The 22,293-nt window shown below is 38.9% G+C and overlaps 1 protein-coding gene across 2 annotated transcripts in view; it reads right to left on the bottom strand.

Moving 5' to 3' along the window:
• Nucleotides 1-22,293, bottom strand: part of TUBGCP3 (tubulin gamma complex component 3) — a 99,567-nt gene that overhangs the window by 8,701 nt on the left and 68,573 nt on the right. For both annotated transcript variants that reach the window (XM_070751152.1, XM_070751153.1), the window contains exons 16-21: nucleotides 21,815-21,883; nucleotides 18,890-19,025; nucleotides 7,927-8,015; nucleotides 7,646-7,777; nucleotides 6,003-6,143; nucleotides 4,282-4,398 (exon numbers count right to left, since the gene is read on the bottom strand). In XM_070751152.1, coding sequence (XP_070607253.1) covers nucleotides 4,282-4,398; nucleotides 6,003-6,143; nucleotides 7,646-7,777; nucleotides 7,927-8,015; nucleotides 18,890-19,025; nucleotides 21,815-21,883 — 684 coding nt within the window. The remainder of the gene's footprint in view (nucleotides 1-4,281; nucleotides 4,399-6,002; nucleotides 6,144-7,645; nucleotides 7,778-7,926; nucleotides 8,016-18,889; nucleotides 19,026-21,814; nucleotides 21,884-22,293) is intronic.

Genomic DNA, 22,293 nt, shown 5'->3' with positions numbered 1-22,293 from the left:
ATTTCATTTTTGATCTGATGTTTGGAAGGAAAGAGCTTTAGAAATAATCGGCAAAACTGATTCAAGAAACCAAACATATATGTCACTAGATTAAAAGATCAGTCTTAGCAAATTCCAGACAGAGGATTAAGTCATTTTATTGGTTTCCTTTCAAAGTCAACAAAATAAAGATTGCATGGAAGCCCTTTACATGAAAGAGACGTTGGAAGTAATTGCTGATCTATTGAGATTTGACCACACTACAATACTATTACAGGAGTTGTGCTAGGTTCCAGATCTGGTTTCAGATCCAGTTGAAGATGCTGGTTGTTACTTTAAGCCCCTCAAAGTTCAGAGCCTAGATATCCATATAACTGCCTGCCTGAATAGAATGCCATCTTCAGGAATTCTAGATTCAAGCCTCCTTAATGCTGTGATGCCTTAAGTCATTTGGAACAACCGATCAACAGATAACTAAATCATTTTTCCTTCCTAGAGTTTCAAAGAGCTATAAAAGCATGGCTATTCAGATAGATGTTTGGGGCCAAAATCATGTTATAGAAACATAGAAAAATAGAAGTCTGATGGCAGAAAAAGACCTCATGGTCCATCTAGTCTGCCCTTATACTATTTTCTGTATTTTATCTTAGGATGGATATATGTTTATCCCAGGCATGTTTAAATTCAGTTACTGTGGATTTATCTACCACGTCTGCTGGAAGTTTGTTCCAAGGATCTACTACTCTTTCAGTAAAATAATTTTTTCTCATGTTGCTTTTGATCTTTCCCCCAACTAACTTCAGATTGTGTCCCCTTGTTCTTGTGTTCACTTTCCTATTAAAAACACTTCCCTCCTGGACCTTATTTAACCCTTTAACATATTTAAATGTTTCGATCATGTCCCCCATTTTCCTTCTGTCCTCCAGACTATACAGATTGAGTTCATTAAGCCTTTCCTGATACGTTTTATGCTTAAGACCTTCCACCATTCTTGTAGCCCGTCTTTGGACCCTTTCAATTTTGTCAATATCTTTTTGTAGGTGAGGTCTCCAGCACTGAATACAGTATTCCAAATGTGGTATCACCAGCACTCTATATAGCGGGATCATAATCTCCCTCTTCCTGCTTGTTATACCTCTAGCTATGCAGCCAAGCATCCTACTAGCTTTCCCTACTGCCTGACTGCACTGTTCACCCATTTTGAGACTGTCAGAAATCACTACCCCTAAATCCTTTTCTTCTAAAGTTTTTGCTAACACAGAACTGCCAATACAATACTCAGATTGAGGATTCCTTTTCCCCAACTGCATTATTTTACATTTGGAAACATTAAACTGCAGTTTCCATTGCTTTGACCATTTATCTACTAAAGCTAAATCATTTACCATATTACAGACGCCTCCAGGAATATCAACCCTATTGCACACTTTAGAGTCATCGGCAAATAGGCAAACCTTCCCTACCAAACCTTCCCCTACATCACTCACAAGCATATTAAAAAGAATAGGACCCAGAACAGACCCTTGTTGCACACCGCTTGTAACCTGTCTCTGCTCAGAATACTCGCCATGAACAATAACTCTCTGATGTCTACGCTTCAGCCAGTTGCAAATCCATTGAACTATCCAGGGATTAAGTCCAATCTTCACTAATTTATCTATCAGCTCTTTATGTGGAACCGTATCAAAGGCTTTGTTGAAGTCCAGGTAGGCAATATCCACAGCACCACCTTGATCCAACACCTTTGTGACATAGTCAAAGAAATCAATGAGATTAGTCTGACATGATTTGCCTTCAGTAAAGCCATGCTGATTTGGGTTCAATAAGTTATTGTTTTTTAGGTGCTGATTTATCCTCTTTTTCAGTAGAGTCTCCATCATTTTAACTACAACTGATGTCAAGCTAACTGGCCTGTAGTTACCAGCTTCTTCTCTACTGCCCTTCTTGTGGATAGGCACAACAATGTCTCTGAAAGGTTTGTGTGTGAATCAGTTTGGCTATACTGTACAGTGGTACCTCTACTTAAGAACGCCTCTACTTAAGAACTTTTCTAGATAAGAACCGAGTTTTCAAGATTTTTTTGCCTCTTCTTAAGAACCCGAGCCCGGAAAAATTTCCCAGGAAATTTGAGAGCGGCACCAAAGGCCTGGCCAGTTTCCTGCCATTCCCCCTGGGTTTCTCTCTCAGCGCAGTGTATGGAAGGCAGCCTTGTGCTGGGTGTATGGGAGGCGCATGCTCCTCCTTGCCGCCTCAGAGTCCCTTTTTTTTTAGCCTTAAAGTTTTGGATTTTTTTGATTCCCCTCACCTCTCCTTCTCCCTTTGGCAGCGCCTGTCCTCCTCCTCTTCTTCCTCCTCCCACCCAAATTCCGAGCTTTTATTTCTTTCCTAATGGGTTTGTACGCATTATTTGCTTTTACATTGATTCCTATGGGAAAAATTGCTTCTACTTACAAACTTTTCTACTTAAGAACCTGGTCACGGAACAAATTCAGTTCTTAATTAGAGGTACCATTGTATTTGTATTAACTGATTTCCCTTTCTAATCTTCTGTATCAGTACTGTTAGCTATTTGGAGTTTTGAAATGAAGTTGAAATAATATAATAGTTTAATAAATTAGGGATAGACAGAAGGTAAAATAAGAAAATCTGTTTTAAGCCATTTTAACTTATTTAATCAAAATTAATTCAGTTTCTTCTTTGGATATCGAGAACATGACTATGCTGTTATTCATCCTGTCATATTTCTCATTCATTCATCTCTATTCATATTATATGAATGTGGGTATATATGATTGCATACGTGGCTTATGTATGTGTATACAGAGAGAGTAGTGTTTCATTATATTAAATACCTAAATATGCTGAACATTTCTCTTCTATCACATTAAAAATTATATTTTTCTACCAATATCTGGAATGTCTCTGGAAGCCTCATACTAACTTCTCAGTTAAATAGATGTACTGTTTCTCAGCTAGCTACATATACACACCAATTCTACTCACCTTGTTCCACAGTTTTCTCCCAAATGTATCTGGGGAATGTTGAGATGAAATGGAAAACACAAGCACTTCGATGCTTCCCAGATTTCCGGCTTCTTATGGGAGAAATCCCACACTCTCTAAACTAAACCTACCTCTTGTTGAAGCTATTCTGCTCAGGTTTGGACTAGTTGATTGTCCATCCATTACAAATAATGTCTATTGGAAGTGTTGCATAGTTTTTAATGTAGAAAAGCAATTCAAGAAATAGCAAAGTTAACTCAATCAAATTAAGTGCCATGGTGGTTGTGACATCTATTCCAGGAAAACACATCAATGATGCTATAGTAATATCTATCTATAGCAGTAATGATCTGATGTAAATCCATAATATGATGGTAAGCTCAAACTGCCCAAGGAGCTGCTGTTTCAGTTCTACAGAGGAATCATTGAGTCTGTCATCTGCACCTCTATAACTGTCTGGTTTGGTGCTGCAACCCAACAGGACCGACACAGACTTCAGAGGATAATCAGAATTGCAGAAAAAACAATTGCTGCCAATCTGCCTTCCATTGAGGACCTGTATACTGCACGAGTCAAAAAGAGGGCGGGTAAAATATTCACTGACCCCTCACATCCTGGACACAAATTGTTTCAACTCCTACCCTCAAAACGTCGCTACAGAGCACTGCACACCAAGACAACTAGACACAAGAACAGTTTTTCCCCGAACGCCATCACTCTACTAAACAAATAATTCCCTCAACACTGTCAGACTTTCTACTAAATCTGCACTTCTATTCTACTAGTTTTTCTCATCATTCCTATCACCCATTTCCACCCATGTTGACTGTATGACTGTAACTTGTTGCTTATATCCTAAGATTTTTATTAATATTGCTTCTTCATTGCTTATTTGACCCCTATGACAATCATTAAGTGTTGTACCACATGATTCTTGACAAATGTATATTTTATTTTATGGACGTTGAGAGCATATGCACCAAGACAAATTCCTTGTGTGTCCAATCACACTTGGCCAATAAAAATTCTATTCTATTCTATTCTATTCTATTCTATGTATGTAAGCAGTCAGATATATGGACAATCTCTGTGATGTTTTTGTTTCCTCTTCTAAGAATACATCCTGTTTGCCAATTTTATCAGTCATAATGGAATCATATAGCACGAGGCTTTATTATTTTCACCCAATTACAAGTCATATAATGGTCCGTGTAAGGCTGCATTGTAATATTATTTTAGGCAAAGACACTTAGTACTAATCCATTCATATCAAATGTTCTTAATTTAAACAAAAAATACCTGATAGAAATGAGTAAGTAGTCGCAGCTGTGAGCACATTTTGGGTATTGAGTCTTCAAATTCTTTCCTTCTTTTCAACTCTTCTTCTTGTTCTGAAGCTGTGACTCCCCATTCGCCCTTAAGAATGCATTTTTTTAAAAAAAAATAGGGTGATAAATCAACAAGTGCACATTTATTCCTTTGTATCCTGTTACACAAAGGAGTACATTGATTTCTTTTATATGAATTACTATGAGACAAAGTCATAAATTTACTTGATGGTTTCTGAACCCCGGAGGACTGAAAATCAGCAGAAATTCTCTGGAAACATGAACTAAAAAACACCAACTACATATTTCTTCTCAGAGGACTGATCAATCTACATGAACACTTTTGTGGGAAATTAAGAATTAAACTTCTAGTGCAATGCCCCTTTGGGTTTCCAGTATAATAATTTGCATTTAATTTATAAAGGAATATAAGTCGTCTGGCAGGACCCAGGGGAAGAGCCTTCTCTGTGGCGGCCCCGGCCCTCTGGAACCAACTCCCCCCAGAGATTAGGACTGCCCCCACCCTCCTCGCCTTTCGTAAGTAATTAAAAACTCATCTTTGCCGCCAGGCATGGGGAAATTAACACACAAACCAATTGTCAAGGTTGGTGTATGGTTTGATTGGATTGTGTGATTATTTTATTATAAGGGTTTTAAACTGTATTTTTAAATAATTGAATTTGTACACTGTTTATGTTGTTGTGAGTCGCCCTGAACTTTCGGAGAGGAACGGCATACAAATCTATTATATAATAATAATAATAATAATAATAATAATAATAACAACAACAACAACAACAACAACAACAACAACAACAACAGCATGTTTTTAACTCTAGTGAATATAATGGATTTACTTCTGAGTAACATGCATACATAAGTCGATGCACATGGCGGCCGAGGATGGGGGGGATGCCGGTCTGGGCGCCGCTTCCGCCTTCGGAGGGTCCCCGGCGGTCTCTCGGGCGTGGAGGAGGCTGGAGCCACTCGGTCCATCCGCCTCCTGCCTCGGGGCCTGACCGCATTGCCCGCTGACCCCCGGCTGGAAGCAGCCCGTGCAAGCAAAGCCTCCCCGGGGCACTTGCGGGATACAGGCGGCTGCCCCCCCGTCTGCGGAAGACCCTCCCGGTGGCAGACAAAGGGGGGGTGGGGGGAGAGAGCACCGGCTGCGGAAGCCATCAGAGGCGAGGGGGGGCGCCACAGGGCCTCCAGGGGGACAATGGAGGCCCGCACTAGAAGCACAAAACGAGGCTCTAGGAAGAGTCGCAGGAACTGGGCGTGTGACCAACAGAAAGGGCCAGGGGGGCCCGCATAGCCCCCTCCCAGTCTCTCAGCAGCTGCCACCCGAAGGAGGGGGCCGTCCCGTCCTCTACAGCACCCGAAGGCAGGACAGGACCGGAGGCTAATCAGAAGAGAAATCCCCCCCACCCCCCAGAACGATTAGTGGGACAGGTCACCTCCAGAAGTCCTGAAAGGTTCGAAGGGATCAGCCACCTTTAGTCTGAAATGGTGGCAAACCTGTGGCATGCGTAGCCATATCGGAGAGCGCATACATAAGTCCATATAATTGTATCTTTCTACACTGTGATCCTACTTTTTGTTCATTTTCAAGAAAACGAACAGAAGTTGTTTCATCTGACTATGATTAAAATACAAGCCTATGCCATAGAATGCCATAGAAAGGAGCTATACCTCCTGTTCTCGCTCCTTTTTCTTTTCTTCAAACTGCAAGCGTAGCTGCAATTCCTCTAAGGCGGCTCGGTACATTGCATCTTGCACATTTTGAAATTCAAGAATCTGATCGAAAACAGCTCGGAGCTGGTTGAGAAGAATCTATAAGAAATTGCAAAACGTAAAAATAACATCCTGCGCCCAAGAATCTTACATTTAGTGCTAAGACAGACTCAATCAAGATGTGCATTCTAAGCTCTGTTATTACAGAATACAGTGATCCCTCGATTTTCGCGATCTCGATCTTCGCGAAACGCTATATCGCGATTTTTCCACCCGATGACGTCACTCCCTTCCTTTCTCATCTTTCTTTCTCTCTCTCTTTCTCTCTCTTGCTTCTTCCTCTCTCACACTCTCTTCCTCCCTCTCTCATCTATTTCTTTCCTTCTCTCTCTTTCTCTATCTCTCCCCCTCTTGCTGGCGGGCGGCGGGCGGGCGAGCGGGGGCATCAGCGAGGAGCCGGGGTTTCCCCTTTGCGTGGGCGGCTGGGAAACCCCGATCTTCGTCTGCTCGCTGCTGCTGCGCCGAGCAGATCAGCTGCTGGGCGGCCGAAGGAACCTTCCCTGGGTCTTGCCCCTCTTGCTGGCGGGCGGACGAGCGGCGGGTATCAGCGAGGAGCCGGGGTTTCCCCTTTGCGTGGACGGCCGGGAAGACCCAGGGAAGGTTCCTTCGGCCGCCCAGCAGCTGATCTGCTCGGTAGCGCAGCAGCAGCGATGAGCCAAATTGGGGTTTCCCCTTTGCGTGGGCGGCGGGGAACGCAAACTCCACCATCTACGCATGCGCGGCCATAGAAAAAAAGGGCACGCATGCGCAGATGGTGTTTTTACTTCCGCAACCCTACATCGCGAAAAATCGATTATCGCGAGGGGTCTTGGAACGGAACCCTCGCGATAATAGAGGGATCACTATAGTGGGATTTCACTTCTGAATAAATATTATACTGCACACATTGCTAAATGAATAAAAGGCAGCGATGAGCATAAGTCTTAAAGTTCCCACATTTGAAACCCCCTGGACTTTGCTTTCAGAAGGCGACAAAAGGTGATCACATGACCTTGCGATACGGCAACAGTCATAAATATGAACCAGTTTTCAAGCATCCAAATGTAAATCACATGGTCAAATCAAATGTAAATCACAACGCCTTAAACATGATCTAAGTATTGCCCACAAGATCATACGCTGCAAATGTCCTGCCTGTCAAAGACTACTTCAGCGTCAACCACAACAACACAAGAGCACACAACAGATTCAAGCTTAATATTAACCGCTCCAAACTTGACTGTAAAAAATACGACTTTAGTAATCGGGTTGTTGAAGCGTGGAACTCATTACCGGACTCTGTAGTATCATCTCCTAACCCCCAACATTTTAGCCTTAGACTATCCACGGTTGACCTCTCCAGATTCCTAAGAGGTCAGTAAGGGGCGTGCATAAGTGCGCTAGAGTGCCTTCCGTCCCCTGTCCTATAGTCTCTCCTATATCTCGTATTTCTTCTATGCTATATCCTCTATAACCTTCATTGTGTATTATTGTGTATTGGACAAAATAAATAAATAAATAAAATAATTAATAAATAATATTTAAATAGAGAAAAGACTTACTCTTGAATCAGTGTCCAGCAAACAGCGAGATATGATGGTATCTAGGAAGACTTCATGAGCTGCAAGAATGTGATCTAGGTCCTGAGCTTGTTGGACCTTTTTCCATAGTTCATCCCATGAACATTCCAGGATCTAAGGCATAATTTTAAGAATTCAGTATAATAATGTTCTCCCTTCAGAAACTCTATTTAGCACACTCTTCACTCTGCATGGCACTACACACATTTTTTCCTCCTCAAAACAAAAACAAACAGACTACAAAATGGTTGGTTGAAGGGTACCTCAAATGTAATATAATACTGCATTTGATGAATGAAATGGACCATTTCTGATGCCAAAACGTGACACTGATGCAGCACCCCAGAAAGCTCTGTAAAAAATCCAAAGTATTTGTATATTAAAAATTAGAAGGGATTGATTCATCTAACATTTTTTAAAAATACAACCGAGCTTGATAACCTGCACCTTTTCTGAAAGGTGTAAAAATATAACAACTAATCAAAGATATTCAAAGAAAGAAAGAAAAATGTAATATACTATATTTATACCATCACCTTTTTAAACCAATATATTGAAGCTATAAATTCTAATAGCCAACATTGTTTCCAATTTAATATGATAGCTCCCAAATATAACCACGTAGAATCAAGTGAGAAAACAAAGTTAACTGTATACATTCCATACAATAAATGAAGCAACGTTGCTTTTTACTAAGATACTTTGTACGTGTGTCGTTGAACTGTTTTTTTAAGTTTTAATTAGGATTTTAGAAATTGCTTGTTTTTTTCTTGACTTATTTTTATTGTTATTGTAATTTTATATTGTTGTGAACCGCCCTGATTCCTTCAGGATTGGGTGGCATAAAAGTATGTAGAAACATAGAAACATAGAAGTCTGACGGCAGAAAAAGACCTCATGGTCCATCTAGTCTGCCCTTATACTATTTTCTGTATTTTATCTTAGGATGGATATATGTTTATCCCAGGCATGTTTAAATTCAGTTACTGTGGATTTATCTACCACAACTGCTGGAAGTTTGTTCCAAGGATCTACTACTCTTTCAGTAAAATAATATTTTCTCATGTTGCTTTTGATCTTTCCCCCAACTAACTTCAGATTGTGTCCCCTTGTTCTTGTGTTCACTTTCCTATTAAAAACACTTCCCTCCTGGACCTTATTTAACCCTTTAATATATTTAAATGTTTCAATCATGTCCCCCCTTTTCCTTCTGTCCTCCAGACTATACAGATTGAGTTCATTAAGTCTTTCCTGATACGTTTTATGCTTAAGACCTTCCACCATTCTTGTAGCCCGTCTTTGGACCCGTTCAATTTTGTCAATATCTTTTTGTAGGTGAGGTCTCCAGAACTGAACACAGTATTCCAAATGTGGTCTCACCATCATTCTATATAGTGGGATCATAATCTCCCTCTTCCTGCTTGTTATACCTCTAGCTATGCAGCCAAGCATCCTACTTGCTTTCCCTACCGCCTGACTGCACTGTTCACCCATTTTGAGACTGTCAGAAATCACTACCCCTAAATCCTTTTCTTTTGAAGTATTTGCCAACACTGAACTGCCAATACAATACTCAGATTGAGGATTCCTTTTCCCCAAGTGCATTATTTTACATTTGGAAACATTAAACTGCAGTTTCCATTGCTTAGACCATTTATCTAGTAAAGCTAAATCATTTACCATATTACAGACGCCTCCAGGAATATCAACCCTATTGCACACTTTAGAGTCATCGGCAAATAGGCAAACTTTCCCTACCAAACCTTCCCCTATGTCACTCACAAATATATTAAAAAGAATAGGACCCAGAACAGATCCTTGTGGCACACCGCTTGTAACCTGACTCTGCTCAGAATACTCGCCATTAACAATAACTCTCTGATGTCTACGCTTCAGCCAGCTGAAAATCCATTGAACTATCCAGGGATTAAGTCCAATCTTCACTAATTTATCTATCAGCTCTTTATGTGGAACCGTATCAAAGGCTTTGCTGAAGTCCAGGTAGGCAATATCCACGGCACCACCTTCATCCAACACCTTTGTGACATAGTCAAAGAAATCAATGAGATTAGTCTGACATGATTTGCCTTCAGTAAAGCCATGCTGATTTGGGTCTAATAAGTTATTGTTTTTTAGGTGCTGATTTATCCTCTTTTTGAGTAGAGTCTCCATCATTTTAACTACAACTGATGTCAAGCTAACTGGCCTGTAGTTACCAGCTTCTTCTCTACTGCCCTTCTTGTGAATAGGCACAACACTGGCCATTCTCCAATCCTCAGGAACTTCTCCTGTTAACAAGGATTGGTTAAACAAATCAGTCAGGGGGGTAGCAATGACAGATCTGAGTTCTTTAAGAACTCTGGGGTGGATGCCATCTGGACCCATTGCCTTATTTATCTTTAATCGTTCAAGTTCTTCTAAGACATCGGCTTCTAAGATCACTGGAGCTGAATCCGTACAGCTGGAAGCAATGCTATATCCCTCTATAGTATTATTTTGTAAGGTGTCTTTTGAGAAAACTGAACAGAAGTAGCTATTGAAATGGTCAGCGATCTCCTTATTCCCATTAATGCATGTATTATTCCCGGTACTAAGCTTCGTGATGCCGCAGTTTTTCTTCTTCTTATCATTAATATATCTGAAGAAGGTTTTATCCCCCTTCTTTACAGATTTGGCAATTTCTTCCTCTTTTGAGGCTTTAGCAGCATATATTATCTGTTTCGCCTCCTTCTGTCTCATTTTATATACCTCCCTATCAGCTATACTTCCAGACTCTTTATACCTCCTATAGGCAGCCTTTTTTTCATTGACTATAGCCCTTACATCATTGCTAAACCATAGCGGTTTCTTCTTCCTTTTACCTTTAGTTATTTGTCTTACATACAGTCCAGTGGCTTTTAAGATGGCCTTTTTTAATACAGTCCACTGGATGCTCGCTCCTGCCATTTTATCCCTCCCCTTTAATTCATTATCTAAATATTCTCCCATTGCATTAAAATTTGTTTTTCTGAAATCCAATACTTTGGTTGCATTATGTATGTATGTATGTATGTATGTATGTATGTATGTATGTATGTATGGATGGATGGATAGAAAGATAGATAGATAGATGGATGGATGGATGGATAGGTAGGTAGGTAGGTAGGTAGTTGGTAGGTAGGTAGGTAGGTAGGTAGGTAGATGATAGATAGATAGATAGATAGATAGATAGATAGATGATAGATAGATAAGTAGATAGATAGATAGATAAGTAGATAGATAGATAGATAGATAGATAGATAAGTAGATAGATAGATGATAGAGATAGATAGATAGATAGATAGATAGATAGATAGATAGATAGATAGATAGATAGATAGATAGATAGATACATAGATACATAGATAGATAATGGATGGTCTGGCAGCACCTCTCCATACTTTTTTCTAACCCCACATGTAGATTGAATTTGGCACCTTCAAAATGTAAAGTTTTGGCTCTACGCTGAGCTACAGCCCTCTCCAAAATTGTTAGTAAAAACATGGAAAGTATTTCAAATGGCAGAAGAACAAAACCCAAAAGATAAGAAATAGTTCCTCATAATTAGGGATGGATGAATCTGTTAATCCCCCGTTCTGCTTTTTCACTTCCTCTTCACTGCAGTTTATTTTTAAAAGGTGGTACAGAACAATGGAAGTTATGTTGCCTTTCATTAAAGAAATGGAAAATATTGCCTAGGTTCTAATAAACATATTATTTTAGAGGAATGTTCATGCTTGGCCGGGGCCAATACTCACAAGACATATTTTTGCTGATTAACAAAAGAAAAGTGACTTTCCAGTAGCTGCTATGCCCAACGCAGGAAGGGAGAGACTTATCCTCAGAGATTATAATACTCTTTTGGGAGAGATCTTTGCTGAAATGTTTAGGCCAAACTTTGTGAGGAAAGGAGATAAGGCTTTCTCAGTCAAGGGTACTCAAATGTGGAACTAGCTTCAAAGGAAGATAAAGACATGCCAAAGCTTTCCTTTCGCATACTGGATGGCAAAGCCTACCGGGTTGCCATAGCCCACCTGTGACAGAGAAAGGTCAAAGAATTACTATCCTCTAAGCCAGTGTTTCCCAACCTTGGCAACTTGGAGATATTTGGACTTCAACTCCCAGAATTCCCCAGCCAGCATTTGCTGGCTGGGGGATTCTGGGAGTTGAAGTCCAAATATCTTCAAGTTGCTAAGGTTGGGAAACACTGCTCTAAGCTATTCCTTTCTGTGCAATAAATGTTTATATTCCAGGCCTTCAAAGTTCCTACTGCAGGGAATTCTGGGAGTTGAAGTTCACAAGTTGATAAGTTTGGGGAGCCTTGCTCCTACTAACAGTATCATCCCACAGCAATCTTAGAAACACAGAAACATAGAAGACTGACGGCAGAAAAAGACCTCATGGTCCATCTAGTCTGCCCTTATACTATTTCCTGTATGTTATCTTACAATGGATATATGTTTATCCCAGGCATGCTTAAATTCAGTTACTGTGGATTTACCAACCACGTCTGCTGGAAGTTTGTTCCAAGGATCTACTACTCTTTCAGTAAAATAATATTTTCTCCCATTGCTTCTGATCTTTCCCCCAACTAACTTCAGATTGTGTCCCTTTGTTCTTGTGTTCACTTTCCTATTAAAAACACTTCCCTCCTGAACCTTATTTAACCCTTTAACATATTTAAATGTTTCGATCATGTCCCCCCTTTTCCTTCTGTCCTCCAGACTATACAGATTGAGTTCATTAAGTCTTTCCTGATACGTTTTATGCTTAAGACCTTCCACCATTCTTGTAGCCCGTCTTTGGACCCGTTCAATTTTGTTTTATAGTACTTGAGATACACAAAAAACAAACAAAAAATCTTGTATAAATGGAGTCATATCAAGAATACAACACACTGAAACAATACAAGAAAGTATTTCCAGAAACTGAATGATTGTCAGCAATCTTACTGAATTAAGACCATTAAAGTTGTTGAAGCAAAGGGCAGACAGAAGTATGAATATTATGGTAGAAAACAATTGAAAAATCACTTCAGATCCACAGCCTATGATTCAGGGCTTGTATTCTGAACTGGTGAAGCAGCCTTTCCACTGTCCTTCTAGTCTAGTGTATTGCATTATGATTCCCAGCCAACAAAGCTAAAGAGTTTATTCAATTACTTGAGGGATACCTGTTACCATAGTTGCTAAAGAGCCCAGGGACTATAATTTCATAGGTTTACTTAGTCCTGCTTGAATATTGTTTAATATCCAATACATAAATTTTTTTAGAAACAACTGAAAATCTTATGATTTGGCAAAGCACTCTTTGAGGACAACTGTTTCTAAGACTTGATCTCCTCTAATATTTATAAGGTAGCAAAAGTTTGCTGATTACTTAAATAATCTGATAGAGTAAAACTATTGAAAATAAAGGAATTGGCACGTATGTGAATTACTGTTGATATTGTGGCTGGAATGCGTGGATGCATTCAAAATTAGCTTATGTAGGGCTATCAAATCTGAATGACCATTTATTGATAGCAAAGAGACAGAAAATCTTAAGTTTTTCTGAAGCCCAGGTCTGACCAGACTTAGCTTAGCGCTTAAAAGGGAGTGCATAGTGAGCTACTTTTTGTAATGCCTGAACGGGGTTTTGTTCTTCCCTGTCCATTTAGCCCTCTCTTCATCTCCATTCAGTTCTGTTGCCTCCCTTCTCCATTCTGGCAAATACCAGCAAACACACATGCACAGATATACATGCTTTTGTGTGTAAGTTTCAGCCTAAATCAAACCATATCTCCGAGACCGCCTTCTGCCGCACGAATCCCAGCGACCAATTAGGTCCCACAGAGTGGGCCTTCTCCGGGTCCCGTCAACTAAACAATGTCGGTTGGCGGGCCCCAGGGGAAGAGCCTTCTCTGTGGCTGCCCCGACTCTCTGGAACCAGCTCCCCTCAGAGATTAGAACTGCCCCTACCCTTCTTGCCTTTCGTAAACTCCTTAAAACCCACCTTTGTCGTCAGGCATGGGGGAACTGAGACATCTCCCCCGGACCTATTCAATTCAATTTATGTATGGTATGCTTGTATGTATGTTTGCTTAAATAATGGGGTTTTTTAATATTTTAAATTGTAAATTATTAGATTTGTTATGAACTGTTTTATTGTGTTGTGAGCCGCCCTGAGTCTACGGAAAGGGACGGCATACAAATCTAATAAATAAGTAAGTAAGTAAGTAAGTAAGTAAGTAAGTAAGTAAGTAAGTAAGTAAATAATAGATAGATAGATAGATAGATAGATAGATAGATAGATAGATAGATAGATAGATAGATAGATAGATAGATAAAGGCCTCTTAATCAAAGGTTATGAATGGCCCTAATAAAGGATTCAAACTGGGTCTCATGAACCAGCATGGCTAGGAGCCTGGTTATGTTCTTCTATCATGGATGCTGGCTAGTGATTTTGAGCCAGTCATTTTCTATCAATTCTAGACTGAAAAAAGAAACAAGAAAAAAACCCAGCTACCAGATTCCATCTGGTGGATTATGATTCATTAATTCTCAAATGTGTAATGATGGGACTACATTGAAAGTTTCCATTAACAACATTTAATTGATCAAATATTTAATCTAGTGTTTATAAACTCTCTGATGTTCACAATATTAATTTATTTTTAAAATTACCTAACAATCACCAGCATGGCTGCTTATAAAATAAATACTCATTTAATCTTCAGAAATGTAAACCTCTTATAGACTTGAAGAACTACTCAACAAATCTATGCAGGTAGTTCTTGCTTACCAACAAACTTATTTAGCGACTGTTCAAAATTACAATGTTTTTCAAAAAAAACCACATCACTAATCCTTGCATTTACAACTATCATGACATCATACAGTCATGAGATTGCATTTTGCAACTGGTGTACATTTATGATCACTGCAGGATCTTATGATCACAGGGTTGCTATTCACATACTTTGCGACAATCAAAGTTAATAGAGAAGGCAGAAGTAAAATCGTAGGCAAAACTAAGTTATGCACATTTGATGTTTTAGTTAACAACCATGAGGCTTAGTGACTGAGTTGCTAGTCCCAATTGAGGTTGCTAAGCGAGGGCTGCCTTAAACCTTATGATTAACTTTAGGTCTGCAGTTCAGAAATCTATTAAATTGAATATGATTTCTATCTGAGAGGTTTCCTTGCTTGGCTGCCCAAAAATACTTTAATGAAATCCTGTCCTAATCAATGATTGGTCTTTACGACTTATTATTTACATATTAACCAGGAGATTTGTATTCTCCTTTTATGAAAATTTAAGGAAGCTAATAATATTCAATTATAATAAACAATTATAAACTAAAAAGTCCACAAAATTCTATTCACCTAAAAAGAGAATGCAGCTCGAGAAATATACAGCTCAATCATGTAAGAGTACTCTATGGACCTGAAACGGCTATTTCAAAAATTTCAGATTCTTATTAAACATACATTATATAATTTCTCCTCCGAACCACACTTCATTATTCATTTACCCCTGTTCCAAGGAAATAACTGGTAAATGAGCCAAATTCTGATTACTTTTTTGTTGTGAGCCACCCCGAGTCTACGGAGAGGGGCGGCATACAAATCTGATAATAAATAAATACTATACTGGCTGTATATAGAAGTCTGATATAGGCCAGGTCAGAAAATTAACATCACAAGAAATACTACAACTCTGTAACAGACGATAATAATAGATTCTTGAAAGAAAGTAGAATTACTGACAGAATTCTACTTTCTCACTTATATTAAAGTGAATCAAGGTGGGACAATCTTGAGTTTCTTTCTCATGCTTTCCTGGGCTAAGTTCATGTTTTGCTAATGGTCGCTATATTTTCTTCATTTCCATCTCTGACCTGCTACATTGCCATCAATGTTGAGCTAAAAGACCTATGTGATAAAACATGAAGAAAGTCAGATCCCAATATGATCACAATACTTTGTTTTCCCCATATATGAGCCGGGGTGGCGCAGCAGGTAGAGTGCTGTACTGCAGGCCACTGAAGCTGACTTGTAGATCTGAAGGTCAGCGGTTCAAATCTCATCACCGGCTCAAGGTTGACTCAGCCTTCCATCCTTCCGAGGTGGGTAAAATGAGGACCCGGATTGTGGGGGCAATAGCCTAGCTCTGTTAAAAAAAGTGCTATTGCTAACATGTCGTAAGCCGCCCTGAGTCTAAGGAGAAGGGCGACATAAAAATTGAATAAATAAATAAATAAATAAATAAATAAATAAATAAATAAATAAATGAATGAATGAATGAATGAATAAATGAATGTATATTTTATTTTATGTACGTTGAGAGCATATGCACCAAGACAAATTCCTTGTGTGTCCAATCACACTTGGCCAATAAAAATTATATTCTATTCTATTCTATAAATGAATAAATGAATAATAAATATTTTGAATATCTGGAAAATTGCTTGTAATGAAGACAAGTGATATTATCCTCATATTACAGATGGGTAAAAAAAACCCTTAAGATTAGAGAGCTGCCAGTTGCTAAAACAAACCTAATAAATTATAAATATAACCAAAACGATGAGATTTCAACAGAAGATTTCAGTGGCAGAAATGTCCAATGTCATTATACACTGCTTTGGCAGAAGGAACTCTTCTGATATTAGAGAATAAAGAATATTCCTATTCAGCATAACTATAGTTGCAGATAATTAATGCACATATTCTGCCAGCCCAGTGTCTTAAGCAGTATCCACCCTTTCTATAAATGGCAATGTCACAAGTAGTAAAAGTGAAGAACTACATCATTTTTGAATAGATGCCTTACAGATGAAATAAACTCTAACTTAGCATTCCCTCTACCATATCAAGGCTGCTATCGACAGCCCTGCAATGCCGGTGTGACAGGAGAGGATGAAAAACGAACAAAGGATTGACATAAAAAACTCAAGCCTATGGAATGTAATAAGCTTTAACCCCAAGGTGTTTAGCTAGTAAATAAATAAAATATTTAAATGTAAAAATAAATTGAATTTATTTACAAACTAAATACAATTTATATGAATAAATATTGGGCTAGTTTGCAAATATTGCCCCCTTCTGGTAAAAAGAACTACTCAAGCAGTCAGTTAGTTTTGTGCAAACAATGGAAGGACAAAATTCTGGTTTTTTGCTCAGTAATCCTCCAGAACAGAAAATACACAAGGATAAATTACTACCCACATGGAAACCCGAAACAGCCAAACCAATAGTCAGTGAAACTGACTTCTACATTTATCCAGAATATAAAGAAGGTAGCTAATTAATAAAAAATAATACCCTGTTTTCCCCAAAATAAGACATCCTCTGCTAATACGCCCAATCAGACTTTTGAGTGCATCGCAATAAGAACAAGCACTTATTTCAGGGTTCAAAAAAAATATAAGACTGGGTCTTAATTTTGTTGAAACATGGTAATTTCCATAACTTTATATACTATGTATGTAGTTGGTTATTTTCTGTTGTAATATAGTAGCAACTAACAGCAAGTTTTTCTAAATTTAGAGACAGAATATCATTAGATGTTCATTTTGAATTTAACTAAATCAGTGATCACAATGGATCAGAACTTACTCTAAGAAGATACTCTAAACATGGGTGTCAAAACATGTGGCATCACATTGCTGTCACGTGACATTTCACGAAGTTTCCCCCCCTTCATAATGTTTCCCCTTCAAAGCTGTGGTGGTGTGGCCTGCGTGCAGGGGTGGCCTCTAGCCGGAACGCTAAATTGCGCTCGCTGCCATGGCTCGTGAGTGCTTGCGGGGCCAGTGCGATTTTGCTTCTGTACCTGTGGAGATAACAAAATTGCACACGGAGCTGCAGGTGCGTCCGTATTTCGGCATGCATGGAAGCAAACAGCCCCTCACTGAAACACAGGCACACCTGCGGCTCCGTGCATGATTTTGCTATCTCCACAGGTGCAGAGGCAAAATTGTGCTGGCCCCGCAAGCACCCCTGAGCCACAGCGGTGAGCCCAATTTAATGTTCCGGCTAGCAGCTCACCCCTGCCTGCATGTGATGCATCCGGGCCGCTAGATTGTCACCCCTGCCTTAAACCTTAAAATACTTTAAACTGCCAGAATAACCTGAAGAATATTCCCTTCTATTGATAATCTGAAGTCCAGTCAGCAAAGCAGTGGAAGTGATGTGCCGGTGCCTGGAGGCTGTTGGGGTCTGGATGGGTGTCAACAGACTCAAACTCAACCCGGATAAGACGGAGTGGCTGTGGGTTTTGTCTCCCAAGGACAATTCTATCTGTCCGTCCATTACCCTGGGGGGGAGTCATTGACCCCCTCAGAGAAGGTCCGCAACTTGGGCATCCTCCTCGATCCACAGCTCACATTAGAGAAACATCTTTCAGCTGTGGCGAGGGGGGCGTTTGCCCAGGTCCGCCTGGTACATCAGTTGCGGCCCTATTTGGACCAGGAGTCACTGCTCACAGTCATTCATGCCCTCATCACCTCGAGGCTCGACTACTGTAACGCTCTCTACATGGGGCTACCTTTGAAAAGTGTTCGGAAACTTCAGATCGTGCAGAATGCAGCTGCGAGAGCAATCAGGGGTTCCCCAAATATGCCCATGTCTCACCAACCCTCCGCAGTCTGCATTGGTTGCCGATCAGTTTCCGGTCACAATTCAAAGTGTTGGTTATGACCTATAAAGCCCTTCATGGCATCAGATCAGATTATCTCAGGGACCGCCTTCTGCTGCACGAATCCCAGCGACCAGTTAGGTCCCACGGAGTGGGTCTTCTCCGGGTCCCGTCGACTAAACAACGTTGTTTGGCGGGACCCAGGTTAAGAGCCTTCTCTGTGGCGGCCCCGGCCCTCTGGAACCAACTCCCCCCAGAGATTAGAATTGTCCCCACCCTCCTCGCCTTTCGTAAGCTTCTTAAAACCCACCTCTTCCGTCAGGCATGGGGGATTTAGATTCTTTCCCCCTTAGGCCTTTACAATTTATGCATGGTATGTTTTGTATGTATGTTTGGTTTTATAATAAGGGTTTTTAATTGTTTTACTATCGGATTGTCACATGTTGTTTTATCACTGTTGTTAGCTGCCCCGAGTCCACGGGGAGGGGCGGCATACAAATCCAATAAATAAATAAATAAATAAATAAATATTATGGATCAAAAACAACAACTGAAATAATTATGCACTGAAGTTAATCTCTTACCAGGCATATTTTTTAGAAGTTTTGCGTTACACATATGTCCTTTCCATATGTCAGTAAGAATATATTCCATCCGTTTTGCTCTCCATAGGAAATTAAACACCCTCAGATAGTGGCTCATACACTCTCGTGTAAACATCTGCAAATAATAGCAACATTTCGATCATAACCTTTAAAAACTCAAGTGCTGCTGCTTCTATGGCTTTAAGTATCTGTATTAAAAGGATAGTGCAATAGCTTAAGATCATTGTTGACTCAAGCAGCTGAGTTATGGGATCTGAACACAAAGCCTCAGTCAAGTTACAGTCTTATTATTAAGAAGTCTCACATTAGTAAGTAAGGATTTCTCTTGTTCCTCTGTGTTACAATAAATATAAGGATAACACCACAATGGGGACTTGTGTTGTGCAAAAGTAGTTCTGGGTTCATTTATCTCAGCTTCCTTACATTCAAGTGCTTTGATACCTGCTCCTCAGAGCTTCTTCAGCCCAAATATAGGAGTTATGGCAAATCTTTTACTAAATACAGTACACATATTCTGAATGCACCAAACAGTTAAGATCTGTGCTGCAAACACAATTAGTTACTGCTTCAGTTCCTTATCTGAGTGGATAGGGAGGGGAGAGTCCCATTAATTCCTCACCCATACAATTTCTCTATGCTGTTTCAATAGTAGAAGTAACTGATGGTATAAAAAATAACACATTTTATTGGCTGGATCAGTCTTTATGTTGTAACAGATGGATAAGATTCAGCTGTTAGTATTGTCCCAGTAAAATCTCCCTTTCCTTGGACCTTTCTGCCTCACACTATGTCTTAATGACTGCTGAAATAATTAATTTTGTTCATTAACTGAAAGAACATTTCATAAAATCCAAGAGAGATTCTTGCACCTATGGGTTTAGAAAATAGTTGCTCCTTTTCCCCCTACGTCTTATCCACAGGTCAACCTAAGAAATGCACAGCTTCAAAGACCAAGGGCATATTTTATAACCCCGAAAAAATTTAGTCATTTGAATCAAATCTAGATTTTGACACCTTTGGCTAGTACAGAAAATCCAACTAAAATATTAGAGTTCTAATCATAAGGATCTATGTTTATTTTCATATTTTATTTGACATCATAACAATCTTAAACAATTAGATTATGAATGGGGGATGAAAACTGAAAGAGTAACTTATCAAAGCCAGATATATATGGCCACAGTTGCTTACAACGGATGTTACCCATATCTACATGGATCCTGGTTCCGGTGGCGCGGAAGCAACAGGAGGAGATAAGAGCATCGCTGCCGAGAACTACGGTTTTCCCAACTATCCCTCGATGTCCCTACTGCTCCCACCCTACTGGCCTTCCGTAAGGTCATAAAAACCTGGTTTTGCCAGCAGGCCTGCGGTGCCATGAACTATAGAAACATAGAAGACTGACGGCAGAAAAAGACCTCATGGTCCATCTAGTCTGCCCTTATACTATTTCCTGTATTTTATCTTAGGATCGATATATGTTTATCCCAGGCATGTTTAAATTCAGTTACTGTGGATTTATCTACCACGTCTGCTTGAAGTTTGTTCCAAGGATCTACTACTCTTTCAATAAAATAATATTTTCTCATGTTGCTTTTGATCTTTCCTCCAACTAACTTCAGATTGTGTCCCCTTGTTCTTGTGTTGACTTTCCTATTAAAAACACTTCCCTCCTGAACCTTATTTAACCCTTTGACGTATTTAAATGTTTCGATCATGTCCCCCCTTTTCCTTCTGTCCTCCAGAATATACAGATTGGGTTCATTAAGTCTTTCCGGATATGTTTTATGCTTAAGACCATCAATTGACAAGGCCAAACTGTATGAATGGTATGTATGCATGCAATTATGACTGTTTTATAATTAATGCGTTCTTTTTAATATGGGGTTTTATAGTTTTAGATATTATATTCGACTTCTTATTGTTCTGTATCTATTTGTATTTATATTATTACTGTAAGCTGCCCTGAGTCCTTTGGGATTGGGCAGCATAGAAGTTGAATAAAGAAATAAATGTTTATATACACTTCCCTTGTCCATGATTCAAATGTCTTCTTTATTTCCATGATATATATAGATTTAAATTCTGTCCCTTATATAGCTCGGGTTAATTTGTTTAAGGAATAATCACATTAAAGAGTACCATATTATAAACTATAGCTATAATAAAATCCTTCCACTACCCTTCAATTCTCAATATGTGAAAAGTTTATTATAATGAAAGGAAAATGCGTTAAATGGTTAACAGCATGCTACAACAAAAATTAAATATTAAGGAACTGATTATATAGCTCTGCAACTATTCATAACTTATGGAGGAGGATACAGAATATACAAATGGATTAACAAATGTTAAGTTAGATATTATCTTCCTTTGATTAAACTATATGTTGCAAATATCTCCTGACCAAAGTTTGATTTTTGACACCTTATTCACAGAGCAATGTTATTCTTTACATATAGTAAAAGCATTTTGAACAATGGTGCTATTTTCTCATCTATTTTAATGAATACTATATATCAATTTATTTAAAGAGTACAAATAGGTTCCCTAAAATACATTTTACAGTTCACACAAATTATCCCAAATTAGTTGCTACAGTTTTAGAATAATGGCTGAAAATGAAAATCCATTTATTAAGTACTTTCTAAAATCTCCGACAGAGCAAATGAATTATTTATTTCAAATAATGAAGGTCTTAAAATGTAGCATTTTAACACTCATTAATAATTTAGGAAAATTGAGATGTTGGCTGTACTCTTAATACAATGGGTACATCAAAGATATCAAGCAATCTCTTTAATCATGTACTTCTAAAAGTACAAAGGCTATTTTAATAATAAGTATTTAGAGAACTAAGTAGGAGGAGATCAAAAATGGACAAACTGAGCTATACATCCTTACCGTTGCAATTGGCCCATCAACGTGATAGTCTAAACTGAAAACATCCCAACCAGTATCACCTGGAGACACCTTTAAAAAAGTTATAAATCGTTATAAGTTATTTAGCTATTTCCCCAAAGTTATCATTATCCAGCATTTAGTAATGATCAATTGCCAACACACAGTGGGTAAAAGAAAGACCAACCTTATGTAACCAAACTGAAACGTTAGTTTTAGGCTGGGAGATAAGAGTTTGTCAACACAGAGAATAAAGGAAATACAAGTGAATACAATTTTTGGTTCAGCTAAGCAAAGAGAAGAACAATAATGAAATTACAACTACCCAAAATCAGACTGTATCTTAACAAAACTGTATCAGAATAAATTCAGATGAACTATAATTTAGGCCATAATACATTGCAGTAAGACCATGTACATTATAAGTATGTTTAATTTGGATTGTAGCCATATGTTTTTCTTATCCAACATAACCAAAGTGT

Source organism: Erythrolamprus reginae, chromosome 4, assembly GCF_031021105.1.
Source record: "Erythrolamprus reginae isolate rEryReg1 chromosome 4, rEryReg1.hap1, whole genome shotgun sequence".
Lineage (NCBI taxonomy): Eukaryota > Metazoa > Chordata > Lepidosauria > Squamata > Dipsadidae > Erythrolamprus > Erythrolamprus reginae.
This window is presented reverse-complemented; position numbering and strand designations above follow the sequence as displayed.